Source organism: Lepisosteus platostomus, chromosome 9 (genome assembly GCF_059453375.1).
Source record: "Lepisosteus platostomus isolate fLepPlt1 chromosome 9, fLepPlt1.hap1, whole genome shotgun sequence".
Classification (NCBI taxonomy): domain Eukaryota; kingdom Metazoa; phylum Chordata; class Actinopteri; order Semionotiformes; family Lepisosteidae; genus Lepisosteus; species Lepisosteus platostomus.
The window spans coordinates 16,735,657-16,750,323 of NC_142619.1; the positions used below are offsets into that span (position 1 = coordinate 16,735,657).

Consider the following 14,667-nt stretch of genomic DNA (forward strand, 5'->3'; position numbering starts at 1 on the left):
CTAAAACAATATAATTTTGTTTCCTGATGCAGCTAGTGTGGGAGGTACGAGGACATATAATGATACAGTACTGTATGTGGTAGTCTGGCTTTAAAGCAGTCCTCTTTATTCTCACGTTTTGACTTTTACTACACTTAACTTACATAATTGTTAATATTACATTTAAATAATTGTTAAGATCTCACTACAATTTAGGAGTTTAATTCCAATCTGATCAATTGTTTTTGTGTAAAGGTTTCTTCTTCACAAAGGAATGTAAAACTCCTATTCAAGTTAAAATGTCAGTATAAGAACATGAAGCAGAAAACAGTCCTCATACCAATTTTCCACATACAATAAAATACTGTAATTTAGTATCAATTTCTTTAAATGTTTTATTGCAACTAGCAGTAGGTTCCCATGACAATAAGTCAGCAAAATCTGTTTTCATATGATTAAGTATATACAGTACAGCATCATAATGTGGTTTTTCATGTTTTTCAATTTTTGAAATGCAGTCTACTTTTCTTTACTTGATATATACTATGTATACTGTATTTACATCATATTCTGCAAGAGTTTCTATTCTTATTTGTGATTAGGTTTTTGAAAAAATCTTTTGAAAACACTTCTCAAAACTGATGGAAAATGACTTAAGTAACAAACAGTGTTCACCAATACTGTTTTTGCATTCTTAGAAAAGCTAATTTACTTCTGGAATAAAACAAAAAAATATACGTTATAGAAAAATCCTTTAAGAACTGAATGTAACTTAAGGGAAGAAGCAGATCAGACGAGCAGCCAAAGCCATTTTATTAGCACACGTACTGAATAATAAGATATTACACTTATCCCATTAAATGAGGGGAAAAATGCAAATTATACAATCTAGCCATTGAGAAACTGGCTTTTACAGAAGAAGCTAGAAGACAGACATTATGAATTCTCACAAAGCAAAGATGGGGTTGGTCTTAGGCTGCAGGAATATTGCCATGGAGTCAGTTCTAAGAAATTCTATAAAAGACATGGGTATTCCTTGCATATGTGGCTATAGCTACACCACTTTGAGGTTAAGAGTGTCAGAAGTCAGAAGAAAGCAAAGCTTGAATCAAAGTAGAGCCATGGACCCAATCAATTTTCCCAAATGTTCTATGACCTTTCTTCTTTTCTCAGTTTCTCAGACCTTTTCATTTATGCAGTGATGAGATGTATTAAACCAAGCAATTAAAATGAATTCTGTTTTATGCATTTAATATCATTCACATGGCATTGACAAGATCCTTACCTGAGCTCTTGGAACATTAACCCCAAGAGAAAATCCCATATTTCCCCAGAACTGGATTGTAGGTGTCCTCCTCTTCCACCCTAACACCCTTTTATTCCCAAAGTCATCAAACAAAAAAATGTTTTCTTTCCTGGATCCAAACAGGCTAGAGGGGCCAAATGGCCTCCAGTCATTTGTGCCCTTCTTATGTTCTTATCTTCACAATTCCCTACCTTTGCACAGCCACTATACCAACAGTATAGTAGCTTATAGTATAGTACACTACTAAGTGATAAAAAGTGACGAAATCGTAGGCACTTCTCATGCAAAAGAAATGCTGTTTGACAAACAAATACATATCTGGTAATACACATATACTGTACATGTCAAAATAACCAAAGGGAATTATGTTTTTTGATTAATCTCATTGATTACATCTCTTGTAAAAAGTGTCCTGCCATTTACATTGGCACAACAGGAAGAAGACATTCTTTTCAGGGAACATTTTAGAGCAATCAAAATCAAATATTTCTCCAAGTTGACAGTTCTCCATTATACTTCTTCTGGCTATTATTAACTTATCTTTTATTGTGCATCCTTTTACAGGGATCCACAGACATCTACTGTATATCAGAATGACATCATAGGCAAAAATTATCACACATTCCTTATCGCAAATGTCTTTTTACATTTCTATATCCATTTCAAGTTGCTAATTTCCATATTTACCCTAGATATAGTAGCTCAGATTTCCACCTACATCACCCCTTTATATATACCTCATATTTACCCCCTCTATCCCATTTCTTCACACAGTTAAAGAGGATTGCACACCTGTAATGTTTTTTGGTGATCTTTTCTCAGTGTACAAATAAGCTGTACTGGCTCTAATACTACTGTATGAAGTATGTGTATCAATGACCATGTCTTTCAGTCCTAATTATCCCTTTTGGAGCATGCAGCCAATGAGAAAATCAATCACGTGTCTTCCAGTAGGGAATTGCATTACTGCACCTTAATAGTACTTGAGCATATAGTTAAGCACCCTTATTGTTAATTATTATGAACTGTAGCAAAAGAGAACTTTCTCAAAAAACTTAAGACAAATTCAAACTGAGGGAGCTTCCAACACTTACTGAAAAAGCTGTGTCTAACTAAAGTTTGATTAATTTAAGAAGAATATACTATATAGGAGAATGTGTATCATTAATAATCAAAGGCATGTCTGGACTCTATTGCTCTATTATTCTTAATTCAAAAAAGGTGGCTGAATTTTCATACAGACGATATGAGTGGAAAAAAAAGAAATGGGACAAAAGGATAAAAGTACATGGAGAGTTAAAGTACAGCCATTATGTATCAAGCAAAAGGTCTTTGGTGGGGATTTGTGATGGAGATCATGTTTGTAGATGAAAGAAGACAGAGACATTGGTGACAGTGAGCATGAAAGCATTAAAGGCAGAACACAAAATTGATACTTGTGTGTTTGCTGCCCAAGTAAGTGACAGATGAGCATAGATACTGTATAAAGCAGCCACTCAGCTACCTGGATAGAGATGGTCTCTGGCTGTTCAGGATGTGCCTGTTACAGTACATGAATAATATGCTCAGAAGAATGCATTGGCTTCTGGATAGCTACCATCTTCAGATGAACTGAGGCTTCATGATTTAACTCTGGAGATGTAACAAATCCAGTCATCTCCTCACACAGCACTTTAAATATAGAAATTACAATGTAGTTATGAAGACATCTATCAGCCCAAATGAGATTTAGGGAAAGGATTGGAGCTAATCTGTGTTTTGGAAAATGGGATTAAATTGTTTCACAAAAGTGTTGACTCCCTTGTCTACCACACTTTCTCTGCACCTGTCTGTAATTCTGTATTTGTGTGCATGCAGGCACTTCAATATCTGTTTGTGTGTTGTTGCATATGTACATTCATGTACTGCATATACAGTATACAGTACTGGTATACATATTATTGTTATTCATTACCACAGTCTTCCAAACGTATGCCACTCAAGTTAAAATACTCCAGCTAATAACTAATTAAAAATGAGATGTGCTTTCCCAGTACTAGTCTCTGTGGGGTTAATTTTTGGTTTTATGAACCTTACAGTCTAGGCTGTAATGCAGCCACATGCAATTTTCATTATCTTTAACATGTGCAGGTAGGTTTGTGCAAATGCAGGAGAATTAAAACTTAATTAACTTTGATCACTATGGTAATGCCACGGTTATTTCTGTGTAGGTCAGTATGATCTTTGAACATAAATGATTTACATGCACAGAAAACATGTCATTTAAGCACCTCAAGGGTACCTGTACTGTATATCACATCAGTTATCACAAGGGTCCCCAGGCTGGTCCCGGCGGGTCAGTGTGTGCATGTAGGTTTTCCACATCTCTTTAAAGCACCAGCATCTGACAAACATGGGTGGAATAGGTTCTCTTTTTGACCACCAAAATATATATTGCAGGATATTGTGGAGTGTAATAAATGGAGAACAGTGAACTACAGTCATTAACCTCTGACATGATAGATCCTGGTTCATTTATGATGTATCTGTAACTACACTAGAAGTACAGTTTGTTAATAAAATGTTTTATAAACAACTATTTTAAAGAGATATAACATGGACATCACTTAAGTGCGATTACATTATAATGTATATTGTATCAAGGGATTTCCAAAGTGGTATGGAGTTTTAGAAAATATAATTATTATTTTTTTCAGGAAAAGTTTTAGCTAGATATATTTTTACATCACATTCACAGAACACACAAACACATGTTTACACGCACTTCCATACATAATACATAAACATGCAGAATGTTCTGAAGAGCATTCACAAATTATTTGGTGGTTATTTTTGTCTACAGAATTAATTTGATTTTTAGATGTTGCTTTGATGATGTTTACCAATTATGCATTTATGATTTGAATGACTTGTATTCTGTTAGATCAAGACTTTCCCTAGGGATGCCATTTACCATTTATTTATTTTTGGATTGCATATGTTTGCCTTGGTGTTATTTATTTTTTTGCTCATTAATTTACATTTTATCGCTTTATTTAACTTTGGATAATCATGATTCATTTCATTCTCTTCCTACACAAAAAGTTTTGAAGAAATAAAAAAAGGATTTGTAAAGTGTAAAAAAATTGTATTTTCATTGTTTTGTCATTTTACACCACATAGAGTATTTTATATATTTGGAATAGATTTTACATATTGGTTTTAGCTGAAAAGGGAAGAATCAATTATCTGTATACATACATAAAAAGACACTGGTAAAAACAGTAAATTAAAAACATATAAGTGACCATAAGGACAAACAGAAATTACACTATTAGCCAGTGAACTAGTTAACTAATATATCTGCAAAATAATTTTTAAATGGTGATAAAAGAATGTTTTTCTTGAGCTTCTGTATAAAACACAGCTCTATAAAACTTTGCCGCATTAGTAGTCGTTCCCAATTAAATTTTTAAGGCCTATAAACACAATTTATTAAATATGTATAGCACAATAAGCATTATTTTTACAGAATATTGTATCTTACTCTAGAATATCTGTGTGGTATACATTTGAAAAAACACAAAACATACTTTTGATACAGGCTCATTTCTGCTGGCATTCACGTGAAAGATGAATTCTTGAGAGGAAAAGTGATGGGTGCCGTGTCTCTAAAATCATATCTAAGAACAATAAATAGTAAATAAAAGTAATTTTTAATCTTCCCACCACTCTGGATGTTGCTTTCTGAAATGGAATATTTAGACTGAATTGAAATATCGTTGCTGCACACTGTGAGTAGGAAGAGGAAGAGGAAGGATTGTCAGTGGCTATTCTCCAGTTCCCACCATCTGTTGTGATCCTCTGTTCAGTCAACAACAACCTAACTTGGGGACGATTCTGCAGAGCTTCTAAGCCCTGAAGCTGAACTCTTTTGGTCTCAGACTTGCGACAGTGTGGTTGCTAGAGAACTGTCAAAGAATTCTCAGCTGACATTTTATTTCCCAAGGAAGGAGAGAGGCCCAGGCAGCACTTCCTGTAGGTTTCAGTTGTAGACTGCAGTACAACCTGTTTACCACTCACCAATGTGCCATTCACAAAGTTTACCACTGAAAATGGACAGTGAAAAGTACATTGATTCACATTAAATAATTAAAATTGGTGCGTATTGGCAAAACAATATAAATGATATATTCTGTCTATTAAAATTAAATGACAGTATATGTAGTCTGAATGTTAAGTGATAACAATGCAAATTATACTATACTTCTTACAAGACTTTTGAATCATCGATTATATTTCCATTTCTAGACTCCAGCGTTCATATCTTTGTTGGGTTACAGATTAAATTTTTTTGTTGGTTTCAGATTTGTGCCTAAAGGTTTGCCATTCAGTATCACTGAACACTAGAGTTTGTGTAATTTAGCAGTGCATAAAGAGACAGTGTCAAATCTTTAACTATGGAGGCCCAAATACTCATAATCAGAGAGTCCTGACACACCTGTGTAGGTGCCTAGTAATTATTGAATGTTTAAACAAAATACAGTGCTTTGACTGCTTTCGGGAAAGATAGAGGCCTTAGTTCATTCAGTAAGTCTATATGCCAGGCCACATTTAATAAGCAATAAATAAAACATAAATTAGTATTTATGTAAACAATACTCATAATTTAATTTTACTGTGGCTAAAACCGATGAAATTACTACTCTTCATCTTTAATCAAGACCTTTTGTATTCTATGTATATTGCAGAGCTCATGGCACTTTCTGGGATGACTCATTGAATTTAACGACCACATCTAGTCACAGTTTGCAACTACAGTATCTGATTTTTTCAGTGCCTAAATTAATTAAGATCTCTATCCAGCCTAGGAAAAGCTGTAGACTCAGTGAGGATACATTCTTCTTGAAGAAGGTTCCTGTGGGTTGGGTTATTCCCTAGAAGCTATGAAATAATTTATTAAGTACATTATAATGTATACTTTTAACTTCAAATTCAAACATATTGCAGACATTTTGTAAATCTAAAATGCCCACCATGTCACAAATGCAAGTACTTTACTTTTGTTAAAGACAAAGGTCCTTTATACTGTTAAAGAGAAAGGTCTTTTTACTGTAAGTGCCCATCAATTGACTCTGCAACAATTACTGTATGTTTTCAAATAGTAATCAATATTGTCAAGAGACTTTAACAATACCTAAAAACCTTCATAATAACATTCAATGGATATTAATGGTGGGAGCAATGCCCATTCCTGGACTGAGTATCTGAGTTGCACCAACTTCATCATATTATCCTTTGAAGCACATTTCACAGGTTTTGCTCTTATTAGTACACTGGAATCATATCACAAGATAAGTGAATATCTCACCTCAGTACCTAACGGCAGTGGGGATGCTGTCCCTGATTAAAATAAGTTCTGTCTTTTTAAGATTTATGCCTGCAATGTCGACAGGTTTCCTCCATTTTTCTCATCTTTTGCAACATGGTGTGTCAAGAAGCATTCATCAAAAAGCACCACAACAGCAGGACTACAGTACATCTCTGGTAAGTAACACAAAATCCGGAATCTGACTGAAAAAAGGTACAGTACAACACTGGAAAATGACCTAACAGCACTCAAAGACCTCCACAAGATTGATGAACTGACAAAACCAACATGCAGGAAGGTGTGAACCCTGGATCGTCAGAGAAACGTTATGGAAAAACAGACTGAGAGAAGCTAGTCGTTTTAGGTGATGAAAGGAATTAAATTTTACCAACTCATCCAAAAACCACTACCCACCATCTCATTGTCAGACAAATTTGCCCCACTCCAGCACCTGGAACTACACGTGAGAGATCTAGGCCAGAATTCCTACAGTATATCACTAAGAATTAAAAAAGAAAAAGTGTTTTTTGCTGGAGATACCATTCTCTGAAACACCTCACCTGAGATTAATTAGATGACAAGAGTTTGCTGTCAATTGGAGCTAAGGTGACTGATATCACTCAGATTAAACAAGCTCTTATCCTGGGCAGGCAATGATCCAGTCGTTGTTGTTGTCTATGTAGATACAAATAAGATGGGCACCAGTCGACTTGGCACACAAATTTACAAGAAATCCTGGAACATTTAAACTATAATGGAAGGGAGTAGAATGAAATTGCAGTCCCATAAGAACATAATAAATGTCACAAACAACCCAGAAGGCACACATGTAAACTACTGTATGTAGAAGTGCATTTTAACTGAGAACAAAAAGGGTTGTGGGAGTATGGGACAAATTACCCAACCATGTCGTTAAACCAAATACACTGGCTTCTTTAATGAAACAGCTGGATGAGATCCTTGGATCAATTAACTACTAACTACCAAATGGGCTAGGCATATGGAATATCCTCCTATTGTAAACTTTCTTTCTCTTAATTTAATTAGCATTTTTAAAATTAATTTACATTTAACTTATATAGTACTTTTAATTTCCTGGGTCGTAATGGTTTTATTCCCATCATCCATTTGTGTGACTTATTATGCATTGGGTAATTAATTATTCTACTATTTACAATAAGTGCATTGTTGTACAAATAATAGTATTAGCTGCTACTGTATGTGCTGGAGTCCTGCCCAGGGTGTTGTGCTTTGCAACCCTTTCTTTCTGGGTTAGGCTCTGGTGTTCCCCATGATCCTGTATTGGATAAAGTGGTTACAAAATGAATGGATGGATTATAGTATTATTCTTCTACTTACTGTAAAATGACTGTGCTTGCTTCTGTGAGACTAGTCTGAAAATGAACAAAATAGAATACAGCTTTTTCAGTTTCTGTTTGGACTGATTTATTCTTTACAAAAATACAATCCTAACAAACTTTTTTAAAGCCACTACTCAGGTAACATTATTTGTTTTAACAGTATTCACATGAAGGCTGTTGTTTAGTTATTTTATAACAACACTTTTACAACATTACAGGAAGGGAGCAATTTGGTTATGTCAGACATTAAGATACAGTATAACATGATAGCTGTGTTGCAAACACTTAAGACACTAAAATTGTGTGTATAATTTTAGAAGACATTACTTGGGTATGTTTTAACTAAATTCTAATGGAGAACAAGGACTATCAATCTCAGCGTTGCCTTCACTTTTCACTTTCTGAAGCACAGGAATCTGGTATACACTTTCACAATCTCAGCATTTGTCTCTTTGCATCCACAAAACTTAGCATCCATTAAACTATGCTTTGTCCTTTGTTGCAACCAGCTTTTCTAATGCCACAGACAATGTTTATCTTTGTCTGCATCAAATTTCTCCTGCATTTTTCTTACACATCCAGCATTGTTCAGAATTCAGTTCTGTCTTTTGCTCTGTTCTGGCAGGCTGGATCTCCTGACAGACTTTGGCAGTTTTTTCTTTGAACTCAGTTCATTCCTACCCACTTTTTAGCACATTTGTAGGTGAAAAAATTCAAAGAACTGTATATGGCTTTCATAACAGTTAGTTCTGTCCATGTGTCAGTAGATTTTGAGCAAACGCTGATTTGCTGCCATTCTTAAGGCTTACAAACTTTTGCTAGCTTTCCAACTTCTGTTCTAATTCTTCTTAAACTCCTGTCAGACCTATCCTTCTCCTTTAAGTCTTGAGCTCTCAAATAATAAAGTTTTTGACCATCATTCACTTTTTTTAAAAACCGGCCAGAATATCCTAATGTTCATCCTCCCATATACTGTACTGTATACATGACAGTTTATTCTGTATCTTCCTACTCACCCAGACTCTCAAGTTCCCTTTTTGTTGTCATGGTATGCGATCCCTATTGCACACTCATATACTGTAGGTCCTCCATATGAGGTAGTGGCAACAGTCTCTTTTGTGTCAATGTCAATGTTGCACTTCTTCATGTTGGCCTTGAAGAAATCTTTGAAGTATTTTCTGTCCCACTTTTCCTGTAATTATTGAAAAATGGGTGCCATGACTGATCTGGTAGAAAAATACTTTTGGAGGTCTGGAGTTCCTGATGTCATGGCCAGCTCAAAAAAGCTACTATTTATGACTTTGCCCCTAGGTCTTTGATTCATCTTAAGTTGAGATGTCTAATCCTTGGATGCACCTCATTAAGATGTTAGAATGCTAAAAAATCAAAAAGTGATAAGAGAACATTGCAGCGTATTACCCTTTCATGGCCCTTTCATTTTAATTCTGGTCACATTAAAGCTTGTTCTTAATGAAACTTAATGAAATAGTTTCTATAGGTTGTGTCGATTTTTGTGGCATCCCAGCAACATCTCAAATTACAAATCAATATCATATGAAACATAGCAACGCAGTAATGCGTTGTTCACTAAAGTTAATGGTACCCTTAGAAACAACCAGGAATACCAATCTGAGTGACTCAGTGGGTTTAATAGAACCTATCTGCTTAAGAACATTAAACATCAAAGACAAGTTAAAGCTTGAACATGAGCCGAGCCCACAGAATCTGGGGTTGTTGTTGAAGAGCACAAACACACAATTATTCCACTTGTTGTAAGATGTAACCTGTTTTAGATATTCCTATATCAGAAGTATATTAGGTCTTACGGACTTCATAACAGTGTTAAATCTTTATTTTTAGGGTTTATTTCTCAGTTATGGAAAATTATATAATCCTGTAAGGGGGTTAAGAGCCTTCTTCCAAACACACCATTGCTGAGAGAAGCTGCAGGATACAGTATATCAATGGGCACAGGAGTGCTCCATGATGCCAACATTCAAGAATCAAAAACCATGTTTCCTAAACTCTGAATAAGGCAATTGATTACTTTAGGAGTCTGTCTACCATGTCGATGACCTACAGTACATGGGAATGGATCAGGCAGGGATATACAGGAACATATTTTTAAAAAAGGATCTGAATATTTCATAAACAATTGCTTTGATAGCATCATAATCTAATTCATAGTATTATGAATCTTGACTTTGTCAGACATTTATTCCAAGAATGAATTAGAAGGAATTGAAACATTGCAAGATCAAAAACTACCTTACTTTGTGCAAAGTGATGCATTTTCTTCTCAGTGTTGGTTTTTCCCATCGAGTGGTTGCATCTTGGAATAGATTAAAACTTTTGCAGTGAGAAAGTAGAAAGGTTAGGTCACAAATGACAGTCTTAGTAAATCAAAGCAGTATTAACAGGGCATGTTCGGACAGCTACTGCAATGCCCACATACTGTAAACTTGTATATGTATACTGAATGTACTATGTGAACAGCAAAAACTACAAAATTATACAAATACAACAATTTTTTTCAAAAAATTGATTTCTTATTTTTATTCTTGCCACCTATTCTACCACATTTGGAACTGTGAGTTTAAAGCTTTATTCACATGATCCTCGTACCAGCAAGGAGCAAGATGAGAATCATGTTTGCTTTCCTCGAACACAAGCACTCATCTCAAACATTCTCAAAGCAACATGTTTGAAAGGTTTATAAGAACCCATCAAAAATAATGTGGGTTGAAGAAGAAGAAAGCAAATCAGATGAAGAACTACATTTACATTACAAAGGACAGTTTATAATTATTTGACCATCTTCAGCTGAGAACATAAAAGAACTAAAACTGGTGCTATGTGTGCACAGCTGGAAAATAAAAGCAAGTCACAAAAAAGGAGTGATCATCTTGGTAAATAACTATGTTCACAGTAATCGGCTGATCTGAGCTTCACAGCAAGCAACACCTTCTAAATGAAGAACGAAGATCAACAATCACATTGAAACTAATTAAGTGACCAGCACAGGAACTGGACTTCAAGGCCTTTCCAGTTGTATGGAATCATTTTGGAAGTGGGAACCAGGAATATTACTGATTGTGTGAAGAACAACAATGGAATTCCCTGCTGTAATTGTTTGAATGACGTAAATTTGAAAAGTGAATATATGAGCACAGAAATAAATAATGATGAGTGAATTTTAATGAGTTGAATATACAATAGTTGTCAAATTTAATTTACAACTGCTTTGTTTCTTACAAAGAAATGTTGACAGTTTTTATGTATGTATCAGGTTTTAAAGTATCTACTGTACACGTGTATATTGAAAATGTACATAAAAACATGCAGTGTTTTTAAAATAAACTATAGTAATTAGGATCATGATAATTACCTAGGATATTTTACTTAAATGTTTTGCAAATTATTATATATATATTTTTAATAAATTAAGACCTGAATCTAGGAAATGTAATTGCCTCCTGCCAACACAAGCGGAGCTGTATTGGCCTGTCAGAGGGATGTTTGAGACAGGAACAGGGCTACTTTACAAAATCCAAATTGACACAAGCACCCTCAGAGTCCTGATTTTCTTTTCAGTAGGAGTTCATAGCAAAAATTGTGTTCAGTTCACCTGACAGTAGTACACTTACACCACTATGAAGATACGAAACCCACTTCAAGTCTGGAGTCATTTTGACTTGTCTTTCTCAAGATCTCATGAAGACAAAACTGAAATGCATGATTTCCTCCAATTTTTGTTTGTCGCGGTTGAGTGTTTGACGTTGTGTTTTAAATCCACAGTCAGCATGAAACCTTTAAAGAAAATGGCGTGCTTTCTGCTGCCCTAAAAAAAAACACGCAGAAGCCCCCCAACAGCCCCAACACAGAAGAAGTTGGAGAATGCAGCTTCACACTCAGTTTTCTCCTTTCCGCAGCGACTCCAATCCAGCAAGCTGTGACCTGGGGGAGGCAGGTGAGACCGAGGGCAAGGGGAATGATGTGGGTGCAACGCCCGGCGGAGTGGAGGAGGGCACAGGTGCCCGGGGGGGGCCCTCCTCAGCGGGGCAGAAAGCCAGTCTCCACCACACCGCCTCTCCCATGAGAGTGCAGAGGAACAAGGGGCCCAGCGCCTGCTCCCACTCCTCCTCTTCCGACTATGAGCTTTCGCTTGACCTCAAAAACAAGCAGGTAGGGGAACTGGCTGAGCGTCATGGTTGGTGTATAGCAGGGGCTAGGCTTGGTTTAGCAGTGGAGCAAGGCGTCCCTCTGTGCTGGGAACCCTGTTTTTATTAAGTGTTTTGCACTGCTGGAAGGGTGAAGAAACATAAACTCAGAAGACAAATAGAGATCATGGTAGGTTTTTTGGACGGAAAGACATTATAAAGCTTTTTGTTGAAATTATGTATCTCATTGACCTTTCTGTTGTTGCTATTAGGTAGAATCCAGATATGCCAACTTTCAAATCCATCAGTGTTTCCAATGTGATGAACACTTTCTGACTTTCTCAGTGTCATCATTTATATTCACCAGTGTTTTTTTTTTAATGCTACAGTATATCCAGGTCACTAACATTGTGATTGTGCTTACACCAGTATTGAATTACTGTGATATTACAGACCTTCATTCTAATGTGGTTCCTTTGACTTACAAAGGGGGGCAATCAAGCATCCTTTTCTCTTTTTTAAGACTGAAATTTATCCTCTGGTTTGCATGCTTGTGAGTTCACACACAGCTCTAGTAATCATTTTGTTAAATAATTGTATTACAATAGTAAGAGACGAATCTCAAAACAGGCTCTAAAAACAATGCATTAATGTTCATGGGCAACAAGTAAAACATAATGCAATTTAAAGGCAACAGAGAACCAATTGCAGGTGAATTGCAGGTGAAAATATAACAACCTGCCTCTCTATGTGTAACACATTGTGTTCCTTCTATTACTATTATTTCAGTATTGTCTGGCAGAGCAAAGCCTGATTTTAATCTTTTCTCAAATCAGTGGAAGAAGGCTATTTTTAATTTTTTTGTTCAAGTGTATTGTATTTCTCACCCAATATCCTTGGTCATTGCAGTGCTACAGATTTCTGGACGTTAAAGTATACAGTAGCTTACGGTTCTCTATGGGTACTCAGTTGGAATAGTGTATTCAGTATATGAAAACTAGCTACTTTGAGCAAACATTCTCTCAACAGAACTTGGAAAGCCTTAAGCCTGTTTTTATAGCTAAAAAATTCCTGGGAGTGGAAACCATTGTATTGTGCACTGTGCATACCCTTATAGCAAAGCTCACGTCACACATTACACAACACAATGGATTATATTAGTAACGTGATCTGTTGCTTGCCATTGTTGTGGTGGGAGATTATTTGCAGGTCACACTATTGGTGTGCATTGTCCCTGGTTCATGTGGCAATATTGAGTAAAGCATCAGGTGCATGACTATACAGTAGGCATAAAGGTCAGGCAGGAAACTGGGACAGGGTGATGAGGGTCTTTAATGAGGAATTCACAGTCTGGTCAAATACCAGTGCTTCACACTGATTCTTCATTGCATTGTATCACCCTTTTACGGAGTTTGGCCATCATGTTGTTAAAACTTTAATCTCTCGAATTGTACACAGTTCCGGTTTGCACAATCAGACCTAAATTTAGGCTGTAGATGTACCAACAGGGAAATCTGCTAAAGAAACCTTTCTTTAAACCAAGTAGAATGATTGCCGCAAAGCATATTTTGATTCGTATATATTTAAGTGCAGTTTTTTGTAGCATGAAGATAGTGTACTTTTTTATTTTGTTGGTGGTATTGTGAATATGGAGCGTGCGGTTTTACGTGCAGTTCGTAATTTCTGACACACAGTATCACAAGAAGCACCTTTATTAATTAATTTCAGCATCTTAAAATACTGTACATGTACAAAAAAATAAAAATGAGGAGAATTCATTTGTATATGACTGTGACTTCTTGTTTATTTGATGATTGCACATTTTGCTTTGCTTTATTGTCTGGAATAAAAGTTATTGCAAATCTCCAAAATCTTTTATTGTACTTGCACTGGTACTTGTCCTGGCTTGACCAATGAAATAAATTGCACTAATCACGATAATATTGCCAGTCTAACAGGTCTCATAGTGTCAGCAGAGGCGACTGCAGCAAAGCCAGTCCTCTGGGTGTCTGAAGAATACTTCAACTCGCTTTGTCAGGGCAGTGCCAGATTTCCCATTAGGGACTATGGAATTTTAAGGGCCTATGAAGGAGGGAAACACTAGTGACTAACGAAAAATGAGCTGGCACAATATGCTTGCGATTGATTCTAGGTTCTCCAAATCAATAACCATACACTATCTGGTGGCTGTTCTAGAAATTAGAAGTATCGAAGTGATGGTCCATCAATCATGTGGTTTAGCATCAGAATAGTGTAGCACCCACACTGGTCACTTTAGCGGCTGCACCTCCCCATAGCTACATGCCTGCAAGGCAGGCTGGGGGCAGCGGCCATGGGGTTGGACTTGAGGTCAGTGTGTCGACCGGAGAGATTGACCTGGCAGTGTAAATAGCATAGAGCAGTGGTTCTCAAACTTTGGACCAAGTACCACCCCTAATCCAACCAAAGCATCCAAGTACCACCTACAAGTCATCGTCTCATAGGAACCCCAGAAATTATCAATGACCAACA

General features: G+C 36.1%; 1 protein-coding gene across 2 annotated transcripts in view; it reads left to right on the forward strand.

The window, feature by feature from the left end:
• The window catches only part of iqsec3b (IQ motif and Sec7 domain ArfGEF 3b), a 239,637-nt gene that overhangs the window by 109,330 nt on the left and 115,640 nt on the right, over nucleotides 1–14,667 (forward strand). For both annotated transcript variants that reach the window (XM_088646983.1, XM_088646984.1), the window contains exon 3: nucleotides 11,929–12,181. In XM_088646983.1, coding sequence (XP_088503109.1) covers nucleotides 11,929–12,181 — 253 coding nt within the window. The remainder of the gene's footprint in view (nucleotides 1–11,928; nucleotides 12,182–14,667) is intronic.